The sequence below is a fragment of the Excalfactoria chinensis genome, chromosome 3 (genome assembly GCF_039878825.1).
Source record: "Excalfactoria chinensis isolate bCotChi1 chromosome 3, bCotChi1.hap2, whole genome shotgun sequence".
Lineage (NCBI taxonomy): Eukaryota > Metazoa > Chordata > Aves > Galliformes > Phasianidae > Excalfactoria > Excalfactoria chinensis.
The window spans coordinates 11,240,029-11,265,752 of record NC_092827.1 but is presented as its reverse complement, the minus strand read 5'-3'; the positions used below and the strand labels follow the sequence as shown (position 1 = coordinate 11,265,752).

The window sequence follows — 25,724 nt, the reverse complement described above, 5'->3', positions numbered from 1 at the left end:
TTCAATTAAAGCTCATTACCAGAGATGGAATCTTTCCTTTTATACTCACTTTTCTCTGGTAAAGTTCCTCTGGAGTCGTGGACCTCAAGCTAACAAGGCGGAAATTCTTTGTAATCGTACGTGGACGCTTCCGTGGAGGAGCAAATCGTTCCATTTCTGTCACAAAATACAGGCCTTGCTTCAGGTAGCTGAAGTATCTATCCTTAGCAGAATTTTCATCATCTGAGTCAGAGTCATCTTCTCCCTCATCTTCATCACCAGGTCTGCTCTCCAAGCGTAATCTTTTTGGAACTAGTTTTATTTCACACTGCACAGAAGACAATTCTTAAGGGTAAAATAGAAAGTTTCCACACAGTATATCTTTGTGACAATGAGGTACATGTCCACTTCCAGTACTTCAAATTTCAAAATCAACATTTTTTCCCTTTTAAACCCTTTACTTCTCAACTTGAGTAATACTCTCCACAAGCCCTGACTGGGTCTGTCTTCTAGATTCGAGATTTCATCACTTTCTTACTAAAGCAAGGGCAAAGGCTTTCTAACAGTAGTCCGTTATTATACTAGATACGCTCGGTCCTATACCGTCCGTACACAGTACAGATCTACTGTTTACAGACCTATATTTAATCTCAATAAAATTATGCAGCTTAATTCAGAGTGTAACAATGTTTTCAACTATTAGCAGAGCAAATTATGGATTTCTGTTCAATGCAGATCTATTTTCAAACTGTTCTTCCATAGGCTGTAACATGCCAGTCACTGGCTCTATTTCATTTCTTAAATAACAAAACATGCCAGAAATGTGCACAAAAAGCTTGGTATGTACTCAGCTATTTTTATAAATATTTAAGATGCTTAAGATCTATTCTAGTGTAAGTCTTCTTATTTTCCAAGAAAATTCCTGGTCTACTTCATTACCAAGGTTATGCTCTACTCCTGTCTAGAACCCTATTAAGGATGAATAAAAAACAGATCCCTTCCAAGGCTTGGTCAATTATAATTTGTTCCTTGCTTCTCTTAAACATACTCCCTCTGCAAGAAGCATCTGTTACAAAACAAGAGGGATGCTTGAAGTATTCTTCAAATGCACTAACAAAGCAGCTCTTTGTTTTGTTTTTTTTAAAGTGAGCTGACACAAACTGTTTCCTGCAGCAAGACTTTTTAATTCAGATGCAGGCTTCCAGAAGTTTTCCATCTATACTTGGCAATTACTTGTGAAGTGCAATTGCCACATTACTTGGCAATTAAGTTTTTTATAGACATCTGAATTGCAGGAGGTTCAGAATTGCCTGCCTAGAGATAAAGAATCACTTTTCTTATTAATAAGCACATATATGCATGCAACATACACAACAGAAAACTACTTCTACTGCATTTTTTTATATTTGCTTATGTGCATTCCTCACCTCCAGACTCAGAAATCCTCCATCGTGAGCTGAAGTGACCTGAGGAGAACTCTCAAACCACTCACATGACTTTCCCAGCAAGTTTCTTAATGTCTTGGCTGATGACACAGTCAATGCACCAGAGCAACGAGCCAGGATCACAGAACTATCTGCCCACCAATTTACATCTATCAATGGGTAATAGGATTCTTTATCTGAAATAAAGAAATAAGAAAGCACCATATAAGGAAAGGCAATTTTAAACACCAGATAAGAACTGAAGTGGCTTCAACTATTAAGAGTTAACATCTGATGATCTAAATTTAACAAGCATTTATTATTTTACACACATCCTTGGTTCACTGAATTTGTATTTTATATCTGCTAGTTTAGTGAAACCGTTCTTGTATTAACTAAAGCTGATGGATGGGCAAGGGAGGGGGGGAAATGGGGGAGAGAAGCAACACTATTTTTTATTTAATCTGATTACTTTTCAATATAATCTGGAAAAAGAATTCACAATAAACTGATTCACTTGCATAAAATTTGACAAATCTTGGATAGCTGATAAACACCTCCTTAATATTTCCCAGGACATCCTTGGTCAAGTCTCTCTAACCAACAACATTATATTGATGAAACAAAAAAGGTTTCACTGCTTTTGAGGAAGACTGACAACTGTGAACAAGGCTCCTGCACAGCCCGCAGGATGACATTATTAAGAATATTGAAGTGCCAACAAGATTAAAAAAAAATAGCATAATGAGGAGGGAAACTGTGTCACCTGCACAGTAACTGGATGCTGGGACAAAATGTTCACCACTAAGAGCTAGCTTAATTTGTTTAATATATTATCACTTTCCATATCTCTGAAAAAAGGCCACCTTTTCCCAAACAGCAGCTAGAAACAAATCAGCTTAACACCCTTCTGCTACCTCAGTGCTTAGTCAGCTGGTTAGCCATGAAGATCTTAAACCCAAAAATTGAGTCACCAAGAAAACAGCACAAAGAAGTGGGTAGCTTTTAATAACAAAAACAAATTCAAGCATCAGTAAACGGATCTTGAACAAGTAACAGTCTGCACTCATGGAAGAGCCATGAAGTACCCAGGAGATAAATGGCTGCATGTGATGGATTGAATTTTGGGAAAAGAAGGCTGACATAAGGTAAAACCAGACAAAGAACGTAAAAGTCAAAATTCTGAAAGGAAGCAAGCTCTTCAAATTAAATTAGTATTTGGGATGCATTAGGTATACAGAATATATATAGATAGACAGAAAAGGTAGAGGTAAGCTTCTGTTTTAGGCGGTGGTCTCTAAAAATACGTTATCTATTGTATTACGGAGTAGTGGCTTCTGACACAAGCTGAGACTTCTGCTGAGCATTCAGTATTCCATAGAAGTAACAATTACTAATAAATGAAGCTCTATATTAGCTGAAATATTCTTTTATTTATAGCTACATCTACGAGAATATTCCCAGGAGAGGATTTTTAAAAACCACATCGTGACATTCATTCAGCTATACCATGCTACAAATTCAAATCATACACACCATCTTGTCAACTACTCTAAGTGTAGTTAAATTAAGCTATTTCAAATATTTTTATATTACTATAAATGCCTCTTAACAACAGTGATTTAAAATAATAATTAATAATTCATAATAATTCATAATAAAACCCTATCACCTACCTTTTATTTTCTTTCTTTTTTCACTAGACAATTTCCAGTCTGGGTTGACTTCATCATAACCCGGCTAAAGAAATAAACACGAGGGAAAAGAAAGGATTAATGTACAAGCAAATCTTGATATCACTCACAATCTGCATATCTACTCCATCACTGACCCACTCAACTTTCAGTGAAAACGCTCTGCCTTCATTTCATAGAACCATATGAGTTGGAAGGGACCTTTAAAGGTAATCTAGTCCAAGATGCATCACACTCCCCCACAACAAACAGCGACACCTACAGTTAGACCAGATTGATCTCTTTTGAAAAGTATTTCAAGAAAAATATGTCTACTTGCAAAAAACGTGGTTCTTAGGGATTTTCTCTGAAAACAATTTCATTTCTAATTCTCCATGCTTAAATACCATACCAGTCATGCACAAGTTTTCAAGTGCCTGGCGCTTCCTAACATAAGGTCCCAAACGTAGCTTTGCAAACAATTTCTGTAACATGTGACTTACTGACACCATCCTGGCAGTTAAATTATTCTAAAGTGTTATCTTGCAGAAGAAAGGAAAAAAACGAACACAGGAAGACTTCTAGCAAAATTTAGTTTCATTCAATCCAAGTTCACCATGTTGGCCTCCATTCATATTTAAAAACAGCAATTCAGTCCACCTGTACCAGTTACCCACCTGCTAACAATGTATCTCACTGAACTTTAAGAACCAGCTATATTGTTATGATTTCAAGTTTAAGTTATCAAGTTTCAATAGAAAAACTATTGCAAAATAATATTTACAGCACAGTTCAATGAAATTCTCTTATATCCTCCACAAGCAAATCTATAGAGGATTATCCTGTTAGCTTCTAAACACCTATGTCCCTCTTACCTGGTCAGATTGGTCCCATTCTCCTTGTTGTCTGAGAGATGGAATAGACCAGATTGTTAGTTTCCCTGAGAAATGAATCGCTGCCAGAAGAGTTCCATCAGGGGAAAGACTCATCTTGAAAATTCCATCCTGCCAAATATCATCAGGAAAAATAAATAAATAAATAAATAAAAATGGCGGGGTCGGAATACAGGTAAAATGACAACTGACAACTGTGGCATAAAGGAAGAACATTACAATACAGCTAGCAGAGTATTTGAATTTATTTGTAAATAAATATTCATTTATAAATGAAAACTGAAAGGCTGTTCTTAATAATCTGTCTTGAGAAGGCATTTAGCAACCTCAGTTCTCTCAGGCAAGACAGCTATCTAGCATACAGCTTATCATGAAGCCCTCCCTCCCTGGTAGCAAACCTTTATCATGATATCCATCCAAAAAGTAAAATAAATGCAATAAAATAGGAGAATGAGATACGTAGGTAATGTAGATAATGTAGATTAGTTCCTGAAGGAAAACAATACAACTGCATATTATCAACCAATTCCACAAGGCGAAATACATACCAAACTTCCAAATTTTAAAGCCAAGCTGACGGCCCTAGCAGGTTCTGAAAACAGGATTTAGATATGTATTTTTTTTTCCCTGTGTTGCAAAATATGGGGGGGATATAACTTCTGTGCTTTCACAAAGATTATCAGGTTTTCAGAGTCTAGTTTTCACTCAAAGATTTTCGGTGAAAGACAAAAAAACTTTCAAAACTTCCAAAATAGGTTGGATTTACAGTCATCCTAGTCTCCAACTAATCAATGTTTAAGCAACATCCTCCTCACCTCTTGGAAAACACCCGAACATAACAAGCAGAAGAGAAGTCCATAGACTTCCATATGACTAAGAAGCTTTAATACTTTTTTCTTCTTAAACATAGCATATTTGGAATGCATATTTTTGAGTTGGGGTTTTTTATGTGCTTTTGAGATTTTATTTTTGCTTTTTAATAAAGACAACAAATAAAAAGAAATAATATTTTTATTTCTGTGGCTATTTTATCTTTTATTATTTTATCTTCTAGCTATGCCATAGAAATAACAATGATCAAGTAATCTGCTCACTGCACTCACACTGTATAGTGTTTTGCAACTATAGAGAGCTCTGCTTAAAGCCAAGCTTAAAGTATGTCATTACTCAAAAAGGAAGGCATAATTGAGATTTTGTTAACCAAATCATTATTATTTTCCTAACAGAAATAATTCTTAAGTGTTCTCCAATTATGAGCTTAAGTACCTAGAATGCTATAATCTGTGCTCTACTTCCTCAAGGAATAGCACATACTTACTGAAGGCAATTCTCCCTCCACAAATCAACTTGCATGCACAGAGTGCTAAGAAATAAGAACTGTTGAAGAACTCAGAAGCTTAAAACATGCCTAAAATATATAACCCATTCAGATAAGCAACCAGTGCTACAAATCACAGATTTCTGCAAGGGTTAAACATCTACTTAGTCATCAGTAACAACCCTACTGCTGTTTGAATTTAGATGCTGGGTGGTTGCTAATACTTTCATATTTAAAACCCAAGCATTGATATCTACAGAGATTAATCTATCCTTTGACAAAGCAGGCAATGCCACCTCAGTAAACAGCTTGTCAGCTTGATGGAACTGCAGAAAGAGATACTGAGAGTCTCAATAGATTGCCACTTCACATTTTAAAACTGTCATTTAAGTTACCAACACTAAGAATCAAATTTCAAATACAGGCAGTCCTCTAGCTGCTGCGCCTGTCACATCTTAATACTGTTGCCAATTCCCTACTAAGAATATAGAATACATCTCCCACATTTAAACTATAATCCCAGCAATTTGACTAAAACATTCAGTAATAACTCTCTCTGCTTTTGTTTATAAATTCAGTATTAGCAGACACAGTGAAAATGAAGTTTAGCACAGCACTAGTCTTACAGTAAACCTCAAGGTTAGTTCAGCCTTGTCTTTTTTGTTTTCAGTGAAGGAAATAAAATCTCTCCCCATTCTACACCTGAGAAAGATTCAGAAAGACCTGTTTTCGCCAACCAAGCAAGTATCCAGTTCCTTTTTTAAACCACACACCTAAAAATCTCAAAAATCTACAAAGTTATTTCTAAAGACACAATACAAACCATTTTTCTTTCGAGAAAACACAGTGAAGAGTAGGAGATAGATTCTGCTTTGCAAACAAATCATGGGGGGAAAGCTTATTTCTGTTAGGAAAGGGGAGTGAATCAAAAAAAAGCTACAAATAAACTATGAACAAGGGGCAGGAGAAGGTGCTGCAGATACTGAGTAGATAGCCCTGAAGGTATGCAGAAGAAAGCCAAAACTACTGTGTATGAAGCTTTAGAAGCATAGAAAGCACACACCAGCACTTCACTGTGATGGGACTTGAACATTCACTCCCTCAAGGGAAGGGGGAATCCAAGACACATATGCAGGGTTGGTTTGTTAAGAACAAATGTTTTTTTAACAGCAGTTTTGCTGTTTTCACATGTATTCTCATACTATAACCTTGACTCATCTTAAACACTTGGAGCTGTTTAGGAAAACCCTTCCATAGTATCTCTTAGCATCCAGTAAAAAAAAGTCTGCTTTCCCTAAATTTAAATTAATTATTCATAATTTAATGTATGAAATTAATCACCTGTAAATTAAGTGGATTTTTGTTAATACAGGAGTGCAATAGTGCAGGAGGTTCGGTTTTCTTTTTTTTTTTCCCTCTCCTTGAGATATGCCATTGGAAAAAAAAAAAAAACAGCACAACCAAATCTCTTCTTTTGGATCATCTACCTTACATGCTATGGTTATTATATTCATTAATAAGCACTTGGGTGGCTCTTTGTAACTTCCCATTTGAAGGAAAGCTTGTGTTTAAAATGGAGCTCTACATCACTGACTTTGTTCCTGCTAGTATGCTGGAAACCCCAAAATTGAAGCTTCAGTAGATGAACTAATAGGATTTTCAAGAAATCCAGAGAAGCTACTCCATTTAAAACTAAAAGCTTATTATTTTTGATAAGCTTCATAGAAACGTTAATTCTTTTGCTGTATAAATTAAAAACTCCTTTCAGATCCGTCTCTCAGGCAGTTATTAACAGACAACCATGTTAGTAGAATACATTTCTGGGGTAGATCTAGACCTTAATACCTGTTCTGTTCCCCGTCTGCTGTAAAATCTTAAATTCATAATCCTTAATAATCCTCTTCTCTGTGCCTGTAAGAACAGAAACACACCAAGAAAAGAATCTCATACATTGTTTTATGCACCAAAAAAAATAAGTCAAACCTAAAGCAGTAAAACATCTCTGCAGAATTCTTTAAACTTTTTTAAACTGTCTATTCTAAAATAATGCAAGGATAGCTTTGTCTGTTTCACTGTTTATGTATCACACCACAGAAAAGCACCACCTGTTTGCAAATAAATGATTCATTAATTCCATACCAACTAATACTTATACAAGAATAAATATTGGAATTTGCCCTAGTGTAATGTAAATTCATTTCAGTATATCTTCATTATTTATAGAATAGTTCAGCTAGAAGACCATTAAATCCAAATGGCTGACCACTTCAGGGCTATCTGAAAGTTAGAGCATGCCATAAAGGGCATTATCCAAACGCCTTCTGAACAGTGACAGACATGGGTCATCAACCATCTCCCTAGAAAACCTGTTCTAGTGTTCAGCCACTCTCAAAGAAAAATTTCCTAACATTCAGTCCGAACCTACTTGAATATAGCTTTGTGCCGCTGCCTCACAAACTTCCAAATGATAGTGGTTACCTAATCAAACATTTGATGCTACTAGAAGTAAATGAAGTCAGGAATCAGACAAACTGAAGCATTCACCTCAGATGTACTGTCTTTTGTTAGGAAGTAATTAAAAAAAATAATAATAATAATAAAAAAAAAAAAAAAGATAAAAATAAATTGACTTTTTCTTTTTCTTTTTTTTTTTTTTTATTTTTAAATTGGCAGTGGACATTTGCTGTAATTTGTGTTTTTGTTTTGTTCAAATTTCTTGAAAACCACAAAAAAGAGACCATCAAAAACTTGAAGTTCATAGAAAAAAAGCTATACATACTAGAGAGAAAGAGATAAATTATTAGAAGTTCACACCATAACTTTAAAACAGTAGAAAGAGACAGATACTGAACTTCCCATTAGATAACTCCATTCATAACAATAATCATCCCTCCCAAAAATTAGAGGAAATATACTTACTGTTCTAATATCATCTTCATAACTAGTGACATGTTTATAATGAGGAGATCCTGACAGAACTCTCCAAGCAGATATCCCACAAGCAGTTGCTTTAGATACTCCATCTTCATCTGTTTCACAACCCCCTACAAGCAGAAGCCTGCAAAATATACGAAAGTGTATTATTGGTTTCATATACTGCCACATAAATGTTGTGCCTTTGTTTCTATTTGTTTGGTTTTTAACTTCAAGTTAGCACTGCAGCAGTTTGCTTGTAGTAATAAGAAATCTTCAGTGTAACAACAATCCCAGCAAGCTTTAAACACAAGGCTGTTCATTCACAGACAGTTTTTTTTTAAATTAATTCCTGTTATTTGTAGTATTTATCTCCATCCATTACTGGTCTTATTTTTCCCAAATGAAGAACAACTCCCACCATTTGAAACAAAATATATGGTTATACATTGCAGTTCCTTGCTACACTAAAAGAAGGACAACAGTAAGAACTTAAGCTTACAAAATATTCCAGTCGTTCAGTATAAGCATGAACAAATGGAAATTAATAAGTGGTACAAGAGCTATTTCTCCTTTAATTAAAGAATCACCAGGAACAGCTATTTTAACCTTGTTTTCCAAAGCCACACTACCAGTTATATAAGTCACTCTGAAAGAAATGCCTTCTACTTATTTCCATGAAAACCATGACTAAGAGCGCAATAATACTATCTGATAGAGGAAATTCTCAGCTACAAAACACTATTTTCAACAGTCACCACTATTTTCATCAGTGATGAGCAAGAGCTTGTATGCCATGATCATAAGAATCTGCACCATTGAAGGTGACTTGCTGTCATCGCTCCTGAAATGCGCCACCCATCCCCTCACTGTGCGATCTCCATAAATGTTCAGCAAGAGTTAATGAATGTTCACAGGAACAATATTTTCCACACTTCATTTCCAATTAATTCCACATGGAGAAATTCAGCGACACATCTTTGGTTCATATGCACTTCCATGTCAAAATGTCATTTTTTCAGCCTGCCCCTCTGCTGCCATCTCTCACACAGCAACAAAACATTAATGGAATACTGGTGGAAGGACTCAACCCCTACTGCCATACCAACAACATCTGCCTCTGATGTCACAGGCCAACATAACAAAATAAGAGGTATTACTTTTAGACCATCTCTTGTAAATGTATTTCTTTCAGCTAATGTAGAATACTTAAAATTCTTCAACTTCAGTGTACAGGAGGTGCTATAAAGGTCCACTGCAAAACATTTCCAAATGTTACATCTAAAGCATATCAAAGTATTTTTCCTTTAAGCCCTTTGACTTTATTAACACGCAGTTTTAGATTTAACTGATGATTACTTTGACAAAGAAATTAAGAACAGAGCTTTACATCTGTTTGAAAACATCAATTTATTGAACAAGCCGTCAAAAAGCAAAGTATCTGCAAAAAAAGGCATGGATTGAAAAAGCCAGAAGTTGAAGCTGGAGAACACTATCAGTCTTCAAAGTCTGAGTTACTCTTGAAATATTCTACCACCTAGTGGCTGAAACTCATATAGCAATCATCCACTGTTCCGATCAATTTCAAAATAAACTTAAGAAATAAAAAGTGATGTTGCATCTCACCAACAAAGAACTCTGCTACAGCCCTGCTAAATAACAAACAGTAATTTAATATTATTGTACAAAAACATCTAATCTAATTTTAGCTGCCTAGACAACTGAATATTGTCTGGTACAAAACTGAAGAAGCTCTCTGTGTGTTTCATGACAAAACACCCAATTTAAATAAATCTCTTCATAACTTACTCTTCAGGGCACTAGAATGAGTATTGATTTAATGGACATGTACAATATGAGATGATTATTTCTGGTAGACTAAAACTGATTACTGAAGAAAAGTGCCCTTTGAAAAGAGAACAATTCACAGACTAAATGTCATACGCTTAATCCGTTCATTTCTCTCCTGTACATCTTTGTTTCCCCTCTCTCCTGCATTTCCCTTCTGCAACTATCCCATGTTTCCCACACATTTTACCACTGCAGAATGACATGCTGCCTCTCATCAAGGAGGGTAAGAACTGCCCCCAACTCATACAAAAACATGGCCTTGATTTTTCTCTGAAGAACTCCAGTTAAAAACAAGGAAGAAAAACAAAAAAAAAAAAACCATGATACACTACCTGAAATTCCTGAATTCCTTCTAACAGCTCTAATAAGCTTTAGGACAAAATGTTCAATCTACGCTATTGTGCATGATATAGGTCATGCCCATTTACGCTGGCCAAGAATAAACACACTGGCATACTCACATTTGAATGCACAGCCTAGCATCAGTGAACACAAAGTTGTATTTTACAACTCTAAAAGAACTAATATTGAATTTTGCCAGCATAGATCATTACATATAAAATGATTCCTTAAAAGTTTCCCACTCTCCTCAACCCCCTTCTTTCTTGATAAATCATGGAAGAAAGTTTCACTTGCATCTGCATCCCTTTCACAAGGTCATCACGACTGAGCTGTCAGTTCCTTAATAACCAAAAGACAGCAGGCATAATCCTCTAGAAAATTAATTTATCTGTAGTTTTGCCCATCCACAGACATCTACATTCTTCCATAAGCACCAGCTCCACTGCAACATGCCACTCAGTCAAAAACTTCAGCAACAGCAGTAACTAAAATTCAATTACAATTGACTGCACAGTGCCAGAGGTGACTCAGAAACAAACAGCAGCAGAAAGACCAAGAGAAGAGTTGTCAATAACAGTGACAGCACTGGCTTCAAAACTGCCTGAACGAGCTCTCAAAAACTCCATCAAGATAAATCTTTTCAAAGAAATTTTGGAAAAACTGTCACATACAGTGCAACATATTTATAATTCAAAAGTATCTTTTAGGATAAACGAAACTCAATGACAGCTGGAATTAAGATGTCATATCAGTTTAGACACACACAAAACACACAACCTCAAGACAAAAAGCCTTCTCCCAGGACTGCAGAGAAATTCATCATCACAGCAGGTACTTAAAATTTTAAAAAGCTTTTCAGAGAGCAAAATGCAGCAGCGGGGGCAGAAACTATTAAGATGAATAACACAACTGGCATCTAAAGAAAATGAAAAGTACTCCTGAGAGGCTCAAAGATCTGGCCTTGTTTACCAATTATTTTTTCCAAGACTAGACAGGAGACGACTCCAAAATAACAAGAGCTGACATGTAGGCTGGGAATCACAACAGGAGAGGGGGTGGCTTTCCTGGGTCATTCTTTTTCATTTGTTTTTTGGGGGAGAGGGGGCTTTCTTTTTTAAGATAGCCCTAATCTGAAGAAAATACTATGCCAACAATTCCCTCACCCCAAAAAAATCTGAAGTACTACTTTTTCCTCACCAAATACTTGGTTTCCTATACAAGCTAAAGGCTTAGGCCACTCCTGATGGGCCACAAAGCAACGTTAATTTAATAACTGACACTTATTCCCTTTGGGGGCCTTAAGGAGTATGTTGTCTATCATGCTGTTATTGACAGAACTGGGTAAGGGGTTGATACACCAGATGACTGTGCTATGCTCAGAGTGAATTCAAGAGGTTGGAGGGACAGGCCAGAAGAAATCTCAGGAAGTTCAAAAAAGGCAAGCCCAAAGACTGCACCACGGGAAGAATAGCCACATATGCCTAAGTTAACTGGACAGAACAGAACAGATGGAAGATGGCTTTCCAAAAGAGTATCTGGGGAATCCTGATGAACAACAGGATGACCACAAACCATCAACATGCCCTCACAGCAAAGGAGGCCTAATCCATCTTAGACTGCATGAGGAAAATCGTATGCCGGGAGGAATGATCCTTCCCATCTGACTTGCACATTAGATAAAATCTGAATTGCTGGATCCAACTCTTAACATTTTTGGTCCAGCAAAGGGCCTTTCAGTCTCAAAAAGCTGTCTGCCCTTACATATCTCAACTGTACACTCTTTTCAAGGATTTTATAAAGTTAGGCTAAAGATAACTAGCATACTACTGGTCTCAAGAATAGCAAGTTTCAATTAAGGCATTCAAGAAAAACTTGAGACTTCTCCACAACTCTTCACTCATCAATTTTAATACAATAAAAAGTAGAAGTTTCAACTGAATCTAAAACATTAGTCCTCCATAACTATCACACATTTTAGGCTCTACCAACAGACATCTCCTGTAGAAACTGCATATTCGGCTCAAAATTAAGATTCATAAAACAAGCACGGTGATGAAACTCCTATTAGAACCTACAGAGAGCTCACACTGAAGCAGACACATATGTTTTACCAACCAAAGAGCACTGCAAATTTTATCATAGATGAAGGCTAGTCTATAGGAGAATGCAAACATTCAAGCATCTAAAAAGCACCTAACATTTTTTAACAGCAGTAAAACTTCAGATCATACTATCTTCTCAAGGGCTTCTGTTTCAGGTTTTCCTAGAGATTCAAATGTAATTCCTACTGAAACATTCTCTACATGTTAGGAACCACTAAGCTTGGTCTGAACAAGAAAAGAATGAATTGGATCTGTTGTCTGGTCAGAGTGCTAAGAAATCTCCATAACCTAAAACACCAAACTCTCGATTTAGTATACTGAGTATCAACTATGTGGAATTATTAGATAACAGGTGGAAAGAGGTAACTATATTCAAAATTAATCTCTTAAAGTAATAAGGTAGAAGAACATTAGTTCTTGTCAATAACCAGTTTTTCCTTAAAGGTAGGTTAGACAGCTAATTTAACACTGAATAATGAGTTTCTAAAACAGCAAGGTTTCTCCTAGCATTGTATAGCCAAGGCCAATTTCAGTTTAAAACAATGCAGAGATGTAACACTGTGCCAGTAAATTCAATTGTAATAGTTCTAGTACAAGAAAAATATCTAGAAAAGTTCATACAATTGAAAAGATAAGTTGCTGAATTTATCTTGACACTTAACAATGAGATATAAAAATGGTAGATGTATTTTCAACCAAAGCAATTGGCTAACCAGGCTCTATTCCAACTACATGTGGTTGAAAAGCAGAGGTAGACGGAATGGCAGCCTAAGATGCAGTATCCGTGCTCAATATGTTACTAGCAGAAAAAAAGCATCACAAAACAACTCCAAAAACCAAAGTCAGAAAGGGAAAAAAGGCTGTCCAAGCGCAGATTCAGACTCTGAGAGAAAAGAACAAAAACCTATATTCCAGCTCTTAACCACATGGAATTCAGAAGCATCTTCTGAAGCTATTTCTGATACTCTAAAAATACTGCTAGCACAAGGGAGATAAACAGTAAAGGACACAGCTTGATTTCTCTCTCCTGAAACCCAGGTGCTATATTTGATGAATGAAATCAATTGTTCTTGAAGAATGAAAATGCACGGATGAACCGACTCAGGTTACGAAGGAAAATACCTCAGTCATGTTCCCCCTGCAGTTTTCTCTACACCTAAACCGTAGTTTCACCAAAGAAGCCATACTGCAAGCCTTTCAGAGAGTACTCTAGGATACGTGCTAAGAACATATCTGCCAAAAACTGGAAATAATAGAAACTAAGGGCTTCATAGCCTCACACTCTCCTACTGGTATTATAATTAACTGCAAATTAACAGAAAAAGTTCACTTCAAAGAAACTGATTCTGAGGTCAAGCCTTGTTTTCTTTCTTTTGGTGTTGGTTTAGTGGGAGTTTTCTTAGTTGGCTGGTTTTGATTTTGTTGTTGGGTTTTTTGGGTTGTCTTTTTGTTTGGTTGGTTTTGGTTTTCTTGAAGGAAAGTTAGTTCTTAATTCTGAGAAAACTTGACAAGTCAATAAAAAAAAGCATTCAAACTCTCAAATAAACAGGAGTCAATTAGTCAATAAATATCATAGCTTCAGAGAAGAAAAAAAAAAAACAATCCTCACTTGTTAAGGACAAAAAATGCTTTAAAAAAGCATGCAAAAAGAAAGCCTCTCTTTAAATTACATTCCTAGAGATAACAAAATCTATTTAGACCTTAATCCCAGTGAAGACTCTTTAATACTTAAGACATGATAACATAAACATGAAATATACATTTCTATAAAGGATTCTTCTGGAGTTCCCAAGCATGCTAGACGTCGCTTGTTCTAATGCCTCAGTGCTACTATCATTCAAGAAAGTGTATCTCCCTTAATATTTGTACACACTACATTTATTTATTATATAAACACCTACTAGGGCTTCTTTCATAGATACAGCAATCCTAATGAACAACTTGTTACTGCCAATTCATCAAACACCAATATTAAAATACACACCCCCCTCTCTCCTTTTTAAATACATGGCAAGTATGCTGCATTTTTGTCCATCGTTTTTCTGTTACTGGAAGGTAACAAACAGAAAGCTTACCTGTGACCAGGATGGTAAATGACAGTAGTTATTCCATGGGCGTAATGGCTACTAAAGCTGAAACTATGACTTTCTTGGAAGCTCTGATTTGTTCCAACACTGAATACAGGGAGGAAAATAAATAAATAAATAAATAAATAAATAAATATATACATACATATAAGTGCAGATTTATGTTCTTTACAGAGTGGAAAGAATTATTTTAAAGTTATCAAAGTAAGACAAAACTTATGCTTACCTTACAAGGTAGCTTCTCAATTCTCCACGATAATTAATGACAAGTAGTTCAGCTGACCACTGAGCACTTGCTTTATATTCTAGAAAGATCAGTCCAGCAATAGCATAACTCAGATCTCCTGAAAAACTTGCTGTCTTTACACAAAAATGTAAACAGACAGAGTGAGAAAGATAGAGAAGGGAAAAAAAAGAAAACAACACACCTTTGTGGGAACAAAATTTACTACTTCTATGAAAACATATCCACAAAGCTAAAGTTTAATCATTTCTATTAGCAACAAAATACACTTTTTTAAATCTTGATTTCAAAGTATGTTATTAACAATGTCCAGAAATATAACACACTAAGGAAACAAACTTGAAATATCCTTCTTTTGTATACATAAAATGCAAAATATATTCTTCCAGCCAAGCCAACTGCAATTTTATGTTCTCATCTGAAGGTGGAAAAAAGTCTCATATTGCTCTAACGGCAATATTTTCTTGATTTATAACCCAATCTGCGTATAAACTGCCAATTTCCAATCTACTACTACAAACCTTAGTCATTTGCTATCTATACTTCCAGAATTCACTGTAACTAGAGATCTACCACAATTCTGGAAAAAAGAATGAACATTCTGACTAAGTACAACAGCACAAAGAACACACTTAGCACATCCTACACAGGACTTAACCTTAGTTAACTACAATATAACCATCATATGATAAACATCATGTAGTGTATCTATGCACGGTAATCATATTTTACATTTCAGTTCTCCTAAATGAAAATTTAACCAAAGACAGTACTTACCGGTGAAATGACCAAAAGCTCACTACCCATTAGGTCAAACACTCTCACTGTTCCAGTGCTTTCAGCATAAGCAAGTAATGTACAGTCATGACTCCATGCAACTCTCCTCCACTGAGGGTTAGGATCTTTTGGCACTATGAAAAAAAAAAAAAAGATAAAACATTCTTAAAACTTTAAATAATGTCTTGTCAGCACTGTCATCTATACTCAACTGATCTTTACTAGTCAATGGCCACACTGTGAACCACAATAAAAATGTCCGCAGCGGACCATCTAATGTCCTTTAACTCATCCACTGCCTGCCACTGCTGTCTTTATCTTGTTCATGTATTTATTTGCATAAGCCAAGGCTTATAGAGATTTTATAGTTATTAGTTTTCTTCCCTCCCTACAAGCAACAAAAAGACATAAGAGAAACAGACCAAAAAAAATTGTTTAATTATGTTTACAGTTACCAAAAAAACTGTATTAGTACCACAACACAAGGATTCAGTCTGGTCAACCAGCAAAAAGGTGGCAATTTACATAGCATATATAGCAGCCTATTCCACTCTACATATCAGGATTCAAAATCCTTTTGGATTGGAAGGAGACCTTTCCATTCCCCACTCATTGCAGGGGAGCTGAACTAAATGACCTTTAAAGGTCTCTTCCAACTCCAAAGGTTCTATGATTCTATGATCCTTCAGACCAACTGAATCCCACTACACTTTTTCATGTGGCAGAAAAATTCATATTTGAGTAGAAATAATTAGAAAGAGCAATTTAAGTGAACTTTAAAAAGTTCTAAGGAGTAACTTCTATGGTTTGGAGCCTCTAGCCTAAAGACAGTCATTTCCTGACAGATCATCACTCATGTTCTTTCTTTGGAAAATAGTATCTGCTATGCCAGGAGGCTGAGATCAAAAAGAAAAAGCAAACTGAAATCACTTAAATAAAAAACAACCCCATCTATATTAAAAAAATGGCAGGATACCCATCATCATTACAAACTTACCTTGTAGGAAGAAAACAAAAACAAACAAACAAGCAAGCCTCCAACATCCACTATGCCTCCAAAATGCATTAATTTAACTACCATTTCATCTCAGGTACTGTATGTTAACTATAATGAAGAGAACCAGAGCAGAGAGAAACAGAGCTAATAAAAAAGTAAAAATATTAAGGGATTCCACTGAATTTTTTTTAAGAAGCTAGTAGAGCAAGACAACCAATTAGCAATGCATGAATAAACAATGACGGCGTCAAGTGATGGTACAGAGTTTGCTGTATTTTATACCTTGGCATATTCCAACTGTGGATCCAAAATCATCTTTTGCAGACCTGCAAAATAAATCTTATGATTGATATTATATATAAAATTTAAAATTAAAAAAAAAAGACAAAAAAAAACTGAACAAACAAAAAACCCCTACTTACTCCATTTTCCAGCGTATACAAAAAGCTATAAAAATACCACAAGTGTACAATTCAATGGCCTGCATGTACTTAACTACTTGTTCAAAAGACAGTAGTGTTCAAAACTTAGGCAGCTAGTCTGTTACAACACTGTTTCAGAAACCTCACTTTCAGACTATAAGAAATAATATTCCCATTTAGTAGTAATGCCGTTCAAAACAAATGCTGAGGTCCTGAAATGCTGCAGGAAGTTTTTTTCTTTAACTAGTCAGTATTCTCTAGGTGAGAATTAAGAATAAAAAAAAAGCAAGAATATAGTTACAATAATACAGTTGAAACACAAGATTTATTCCATAGTTTATAAGTTGACATTTATGGTGTTCACTCCACTCCTGATTGAACAATTTTCATACACTTGCTTCTTTTACATATAAATGGAAGCTCTGACCTTCTAGCAAATGGATTTTTGTGAAGCAAGTAAACACACTCGATCAAGATCTGTACTACAGCTAAATGTGTTCTTGAACTGGCAAAAGAAAGCTTGTTGTTAGGGAACTGAAGGAAAAAGGAAAGCATGAGTCTTTATGGCAATTCATATTATTTGTTACATAAGGTAAAGCCAGCTATTCTACAGAGAACTAGAACAATATCTCCCTGTCACACTTTTTATGAGAGAACTTCTCACATAATGACTTGACAGGGGAACTGACAGGCAAAGGCTAGGAGACCACAAGTTGGGCTTAGTAGTCTGAAACACCTGAACAGTTTTCTTATACATCTTGAAAAAAAAAAAAAATCAAAATTCAAAAACACATCCTACAAAAGGAAATACAAATAGCTTTTATCTATAACTTTTGTAACCGCCGAGGAGGGGCAGGGCATGTGAACTGTTCTTTAGTCTTGGCCACTCGTGATTTTAAAAACAAAAGGTTTTTTTGCTTTCTAAGCAATAACATATTTTAAGAATATCTCACTAATTAATTTCAGAACTTATACAGCAATCTGAAAGAACAAAAAGGTCTTTAAAACTCTGCTTAGGAAGTCAACCTGAGTCACTGTCTCAGAACTCCACAACTGTTGTTATGAAACAACACAGCCTAAAATTACCTGATTTCTACACGCTGGTCTTGCACAACAGCCAACAGCTTACCATTGCTGAAAGAGAAAGATAAAGGCATGAAAGTTATTTAAAACCCAGTTCTTGCAGAATGTTGATGAGAGCTTTAGCTGCTTTTCTTCACAGACAGATACAGATTTCCCAAACTTTTAAACAAAGAAGTATCTTAATAAAATTCCCTTCATGTCTGAAATATTTCTGTCACAGAACAAGCAGCTCTAAGAAAACAGTAAAAAAATGGCTATAATCTTGTTGCAAGGAAGGTCAAAATCAAATGTTCCTTATCACTTATAACAGCAATACCTAAAACTATGCATTGCTTTATCTGGAATAAACAGCCATCATAGTTCAGTAAGCCAGTTTATCTCCTTAGGAGCAAGCCTTTCTACCTAACATACATCATTGGAACACATCAAAAGGAGCTCCGCTTCCCTCAGAGTCAGCATCACCTTCTGTTTTGTATTGTTTACAGAACTCTTGTTCAACCATTGATCATATTTAGTGATAATAAATAAGTTAAAATACTCCATACTATTTTCATGTTATCAAACCATGATTTTTTTTTTTTTTTGATTTTTTTTTTGATTTTTTTTTTAAGCTAGTGATTTCTCTGTTGTTTCTAAAATTGCTTTAGAACCACTGTACCTTGGAACTCTCGCTTCGTTCCTGGTATTCAATAGCAGATGGTTCTTGAAAGTATGCATTCCCTTTCCCATAATTTTAAAATAAGCAATTTCTATTACATAACCTGCAAGTCTCTAACTGATAAAACTCAAGTTGTAATCCTTCTGCTGGGAGCACATTCACACTGAAAGCTACTTCAGTACAGAAGCTAAAAGTATATTCAGATGTGAGTAGGAGATGCATTAAAAGCCCCTGGATAGTAGACTGACCTTTCTTTTCCCAGAGCTGCCTGTGAAAGCCCCTGGTATTTCTCTCAACCAAAGACAGTAGCATTACTTTAATAAGTCATTAACTCAGCACTATTGCCATGTGGGCAGGGTGGAAAGCATCAGTATGTTCACTTCTGCCCAAAACAGAATAGAATACAAGTACACAAGTTGGTTACCTTGCAAGCACTAAGTGCCAGTTGATCTGCTTATTAACTAGACGAACCAGACCAGATGGTAGAGAAAACTTAGCAGGGCTGAAAAAAGAAAAGTATTGCCTTATTCAGAACATACTCCTAACAGTACTTGAGATACACATGCCAGATGACTTAGTTTTAAGGCAACCATCAACTATCTGGGACACTTCAGCAGATAGGCATGAATAACAAACATTATACTACCAGGGACAGAGGTTAACAGTATCATCAGCTGAATTAACAGAATCACAGCCACATCTTCAGACTTTGGTCAGTAGCCAGTTTTGAGGACACCACTTAACTAACAATCAAGGGACTGAAGTACTTGCTCCATAAGGAGAGGCAGAAGGAATTGTATTTGTTTAGCCTGGAGAGGAAAAGACTTCAGAGAGGACTTACCAAAGCCCTCTAATACCTATAAGGTTGCCAAGGAAAGTCATTCAGACGCATAGCACAATATCAATCAGTAAAAACAGAGAAGGTCTGAAGCTGATATAGGGGAAAAAAAAAAGATCACCATGAAGTAAAGCACTGGAACAGCCTGTGCAGAGAGAAAGAGTCTTAAGGAACCTGATCTGAGATGAATGTTTGCCCGCTTTTTTCAATTCTTCCTTTCCAATTAAATATATTAAATGTAAGAAAAAGGCAACTAGAACCAGTTTTGAAGACTGAAAATCAGACTTTCAACACTACTGGTGTTGAGAAAATCCTTTATAACTAGGCTTGTGTGATGGCATGGAGCCCATAAATACAAACATAAAAGACAAAATAAACTAGAACACCAGAAACACGGCAAGTCACATTGTCTGCTAACTTAAAACTACATGACTGTTTCACAGGGAGCAAAAATGAATGTCCCTTTCTTGAAAACAATAGGATGCCACTAAAAAGAGAGAACTGGTATCTTCAAACATTCAAAGGGCATCAGGAGAGTGGTATAACCATAGAGCTGCAGTTCTCCAGGGATGCTGTATTTATTACAATACATTTTATCTGGGATCATTTAAGTGCTTTTTAATCAGAAGATAAATTGTTAAAGGGCACGAGTATTGCTCACATAGTTAGAAATCATTCTGAATTTAAAAAAAAAAAAGAAAAAAAAAGAAAAAAAAAAAAAAGAAATTTGTATTATAACCTCAATAGATGTAAAGCCTACCATACCATTGTAATTGTCACTGAGACATATAAAGAAAAAACAACTCCACTTGCAGTGTCTTGGTTGGGAGTGGGGAGGATAAATACTTTTAGAAGATGATCCAACTGCAAGTTTAAGACTTCTGATAAAATAAATAAGTCAAACTAGCACACACTTCATTTTCTAGAGAGCATCAGATGAAAACACAGGTGTTTTCAACTTCAGTTTATGAAGACAATATTCTAAGTAGCGTTCAGTTTTACTGTCATTAAAAGTAATTTTCCATCAAAATCAAGATGATGTTAAATTGCCAAATAAGAAGGCTATAAACCTACCTGTACCAGATATATCGAAGCAAAAGCAATGCAGGACCTACAGGAAAAGAAAAGAAGGGAAGGAATTGCATCTCTGGGTGCGTTAGGACATTCTTCAGCTTACTGTACATAGAATTTGTCGCTGGTGAAAAAGTCTCTATTCTTAGTTAATGAATATTTAAGTGAATGCATAAAAAAAAAAAAAAAGAAAAAAAAAAGAAAAAAAGAAAGCAACAGCAAAAAAAAAAAAAACACCCAACATATTTCTGTTAATTCTAAGCGAACTGCCTAAAGATGAAAGTGCAACTTAATTATCACATAAATCAAGAGCTGAATTAGCATTGAAGACAACATAAATTTTCCTCTTAATTCCATGAACAAGCCAAAGCTGATTGAGGGAAAGAACATTTTTTGCAAAACATAATAGAACTTCTTAACTTTCTGACCCACTAAGCTAATAGACGCAAAAAAGTTCACAAAAATAATGGGTAAACAACACAGCAATACTGCTAAACAGTAAACATCTTTCTGAAAAGAAATCCTCCACTCTATTTTCATTATACTAGCTACTCTAAGGAGCAGAAATTGCAAATTTTACAAGCAATTCACATACCATTCTCATGAGTCATAAACATAAAAGCAAACCATATTTACCTGTAATTGCTCTAGTGATGATAAATGATGCACCATGTTTTCTGTTGCCTCTCGGCTGCAATTACAAGAATAATGGTCAAACTCGGATACACTTCATCACTTAAATACAGCATTCAAGCATTCCTTCTGTGGTTGAACATAAGCTGCCTACTAGCCTACAGGTTCCTTATGTATCTCAATTACATGCAACTTCATACAGCAATTCAGCTCTATAAGCTAAAACAGACTATAGAATCAAATATTTTCACTGTCACGCTGTAATAAACAAAATTTACTACAAATTATCTATTGATTCAGCTTTGCTGTGGTCTTAAGGTAGCAACAAAAGAAACTGACTTCTGACTACATTCTCCTGTATTACATTACAAAATATTCTTTCTATACCATATGAATGCCATATTGCACTGTAATTCTCAGAAAAAGCAATTGGTGTTCAACAACCTGTCTTCAAATGCCACTGCTAAATGACATAAAAACTGCTTATCAAAGTTTCAGAAATGCATTTAAAAAAAGAGCAACTTAAGTAAAACTTTAAGCATCAATTTGTACAAGGCAATGCAGCCATACAGTTCACCCTAATACTCAATAGTCTCACACAGTCCTTCCAGCACTTCTGCTCTATTTTTGTAGATGGGAGGACCAAACTTCACCTGCACAGCACTCTCCAAACACAGAAAAATCAAACATGGAACAATATAGGATATATATTCATAGCTATAAAAAGAGGTACAGCTATTTGCTAATAAGAAAGTAGGAAAAACAGATTAAGACAATCAGTAAGAAAGGCATCAAATACAGACTTCCAAAATAAATAACTTCATGCTTGTATTTTCCTACATAAAATATTAGAACATCACAAACTGAGCATGATAGCAGATAATGAATGAATAAATTACTTCAGTATACAGGATATACTTGTTAACTCAGCCCATTTATTCCAAGTTACAGGGCAGCAAAACACTGAAGGACACATAAACGAAAAGTCAGGAATATTTGCAAGTTTAAAAACATACCTAGCCTCAAAAAATTAAACTATTAAAATAAAGATTAGTAGTTCCCTGTGCAAAGCCTGCAATCCAGAAACAGTCTTTGAAATAATCAGGCTGCTTTCTTACAGTACATTAGAAGTTAACACAGCTGCACTAATAGATAACCTCCCAGATTCAGGCTGATTGATCAGGAGGTTACAAGGTATTACATACAGTAAAGAAGTGAGACTAAAATTACTTCTTAAAGCTATCTTAGTACCTTGGGGAGAGTAGCAATTGTTTCCAGGGAAATGAAAATGCTTTTTCTTAGTCCAAAAACTTTAACAAGCTCAAAAAACTTTTCCAAATATTTCTTAAACATGGTTTAGTGGGAGCTATTGGTAATAGGTGAACGGTTGGACTGGATGACCTTTTAGGTCTTCTCCAACCTTGGTGATTCTATGATTCTACATACTGTACTATATACTACTATAGTCCTTAGAACTATTTTTATATATTTTTTTTAATACTTAAAATTTTCACTTATGAAATAGGTTACACAGTGCATATGAATACAAGAATTCACTGCACTGAATACAGGTTGCTTTGATTTTCCTAACAGTCTCTTCACTGGTACAGTCCAGTTCATAGAATGGCTTAAATTGCAAGGAACCTTACAGACCATAAAATTCCAACTCCCTGCCATAGGCAGAGCTGCCACCCACCAGATCAGGCTGCCCAGGGCCCCATCCAACCTGGCCAAAAATGCCTCCAGGTCTGTGCCAGTGCCTCACTATTCTCTGAGTAGTGAATCTTCCACTAACATCTAATCTAAATCTTCCTTTTAGTTTAAAGCCAGCTCCCCCCCCCTCCACACACACACATCACTATCAGACCATGTAAAAAGTCAGTCTCCCTCCTGTCTAGAAGCTGCTTTTAAGTACTGGAAGACCACAACAAGGTCTCCCTGGACCATTCTTTTCGCCAGGCTGAACAAGCTCAGCTCGTACCCTTTCTTTGTAAGAGAGGTACTCCAGCTTCCGAATCATCTTTGTAGCCCTCATCTGGACTGACTCCAACAGTTCTGTATCCTTCATCTGCACTGGGCTGTACTGTTTATTGGACACAGTACTCCAGATGAAGCTTCATGAGGGCAGAGTAGAGGGGGACAATCCCCTCCCTCTACCTACTGGCCACCCCCATTTTGATGCAGCCCAGGGTACTGCTGGTCTTTCAGGCACTGATGGCTTACGCCCAACTTTTCATCCATTAGGTCCCCCATGTCCTTCTCTGCAGGGCTGTTCTTAACAAGTTCTTCATGCAGATGATTGCATGGAGGAAGCATTCAGCTTCCTTTCCTTTCCCACTTTCCCTCACTTTACTCATTTCTAACCAAACAGTTCTATCAGAAACACAGCAAGAATTCTTTTGTGACTTTTATTTTTCTAAACAGTGTGAGTAAGCCAGGATAAAATAAACAGGTGAAAGCCACAGTCAGCTAAATAACAAGGTGTTAAGCCCATCTTTGCCCATAGGTATGTATATGGAAAAATGCACCTTCTAAAAACATCACAGGTGAAAGAATAACACCTTCCCCTCTGTTCAGAGGGAGGCTCCCATTAAGTATCAAGTCTTGATAAAGTATTTCAATAAATGCACTATCAACTGCAGTAGATTTGAAGGTTCAGCACAATAAATAAATGAAACCACACTGTTTGCATCTTCTGTGTCCAAATCATACAACAGAAGAGATGAAAAATGCTACCTTAGCACGTTTACATTAAGCTTACGTGGCAAGGTATTGGTAGCAGGGAGCTGCAGTTGTGGCCTCTAGCAGTTTGGCCTCCACGAGCAAAGCCAGCACTGTCCCATGTCAGATCAGAGCCAGCTCCAGCTGCTCCAAGAGGGACCCATTGCTGAGCAATGATGGTTGTGATCTGTGACAGCAGATAAAAGAAGTGGAAAAACTGCTGCACAACAGCAGCTGGAGAGAATATATCCCTTCACTAGTTCAGGAAAAGAACCCGAGAAGGAAGGAGCAGACAAAGTGGTATGAACTGAGCACACTGTTGCTCAAGGCCTGTGGAAGAGGTAGGAGAGCTCAGATCGAAACTGATCCTGAGAAGAGGGAGAGATGAAGATGTTTTTTAGTAATCAGTGCCCTACTCTGTTATCATTTTTCAATAAATTAAACTAATCTTACCCAAACCTAAGTTGTTTGGCTCACTCAAGTAACTGGTGAGTAATTTCACTGTCCTTACCTCAACCTATGAGATCATCATTGCACTTACTGCCCCATGTCTCATAAGGGAGGGGGAACAAGAGCATGGCAGACACCTGACAACCAGCCCTGGCCAACCACAACCACACCTCAGGGAAAACAATGAAAAGGATGAAAGTCTGCCTCAGCAATTGCACTGACCCATTGAGAAGAACAGGCAGAATGCAAACAAAAAGTTACAATACAAATTAATTTCTTCCATTTTTCAGGCTTGGCCATCTACTCGCATGCCTAATAGGCGCAAGGTGACATATTTCTCCCTTTTATCTCACCACTGAAATTCCAGATACAAACATCCTGATCTGCAGGTCTGGAGAGGGAGCTGGGCTGCCTCACACATATGGCAAGCTATAAAGCTCTCTTTCGCAATGGCTCAGTTCGCACTGCTCTCAGCTCAGCTGTTGATGGAGATGAGGCCTGAAGTTTATCACGCCTTTCGTCACTAATAAAACCTGGTACGTGTTGTTCACATAAGAACAGCGAGAAGGGCTTCAAGGAACCCCAGGTAACACATGACATCGCAGAAACGAAGGGACATGAAAGACAAGACACAGCACCGCAACAGGAGCAGGAATGCCCCAAGGGCGTGCTGTGATCTCACCCTTGTTGCCGCCCTTTCCCCTCCAGGCCCGATGCTCACCGCCAGCAGCACCCCGTGCCGCACTGCCCACCCCCGGCACAGCGGGACGTCACCCGCCTCCCTCCGTGCCGCCGACGTGGCCACTCCGCTCTGCTCCTCTCCCCTCCCCCGCGCCGCAGCCCCGCCACGCCGCCACTCACCTGCAGCTCAGTTTCCGGAGGCCACTCGGCGTTGACCAGCAGGTCGTACAAAATGTTTTCTTCCCCATCCTCTTCTTCGCTGACAGTCGCCATCCCATCCACCCTCGGAGCCCCTTCCCCGCCGGCAGTAGCCATGCTGGCCCGGACCCTCCCACTACCGCAGCGACGACGGTGCCCGGCGGAGGCCAAACCAGCAGCGCCAGCGGCTCTGCGCGGTGAGCGGCCTTTAACCCCTTCAGCGCCGCGCTGCGTGAGCCGCTGCGGGGCTCCGAAGGGGCACCTGTTGCTGTTGGGCAGCTGAACGATAAGAATGGGAGAGTGAGGCCTAGGAGCTCTTTCCACCTCAGAGGCTGTTCTGATGGACAGCTTCAAGTGGTGGCAACTGTG

The 25,724-nt window shown here is 37.0% G+C and overlaps 1 protein-coding gene across 1 annotated transcript in view; it reads right to left on the bottom strand.

The window, feature by feature from the left end:
* NBAS (NBAS subunit of NRZ tethering complex) overlaps positions 1 to 25,506 on the bottom strand; it is a 142,276-nt gene extending 116,770 nt beyond the window's left edge. Inside the window, exons 1-15 of the mRNA XM_072332376.1 lie at positions 25,338 to 25,506; positions 21,309 to 21,363; positions 20,676 to 20,712; positions 19,188 to 19,265; positions 18,109 to 18,156; positions 16,883 to 16,926; positions 15,604 to 15,737; positions 14,809 to 14,942; positions 14,571 to 14,669; positions 8,207 to 8,345; positions 7,133 to 7,198; positions 3,952 to 4,080; positions 3,080 to 3,143; positions 1,407 to 1,600; positions 50 to 307 (exon numbers count right to left, since the gene is read on the bottom strand). Of these exons, the coding sequence (XP_072188477.1) occupies positions 50 to 307; positions 1,407 to 1,600; positions 3,080 to 3,143; positions 3,952 to 4,080; positions 7,133 to 7,198; positions 8,207 to 8,345; positions 14,571 to 14,669; positions 14,809 to 14,942; positions 15,604 to 15,737; positions 16,883 to 16,926; positions 18,109 to 18,156; positions 19,188 to 19,265; positions 20,676 to 20,712; positions 21,309 to 21,363; positions 25,338 to 25,472 (1,614 nt within the window). The 5' untranslated portion in view covers positions 25,473 to 25,506. The remainder of the gene's footprint in view (positions 1 to 49; positions 308 to 1,406; positions 1,601 to 3,079; positions 3,144 to 3,951; positions 4,081 to 7,132; positions 7,199 to 8,206; positions 8,346 to 14,570; positions 14,670 to 14,808; positions 14,943 to 15,603; positions 15,738 to 16,882; positions 16,927 to 18,108; positions 18,157 to 19,187; positions 19,266 to 20,675; positions 20,713 to 21,308; positions 21,364 to 25,337) is intronic.
* Positions 25,507 to 25,724: the final 218 nt, after the last annotated feature.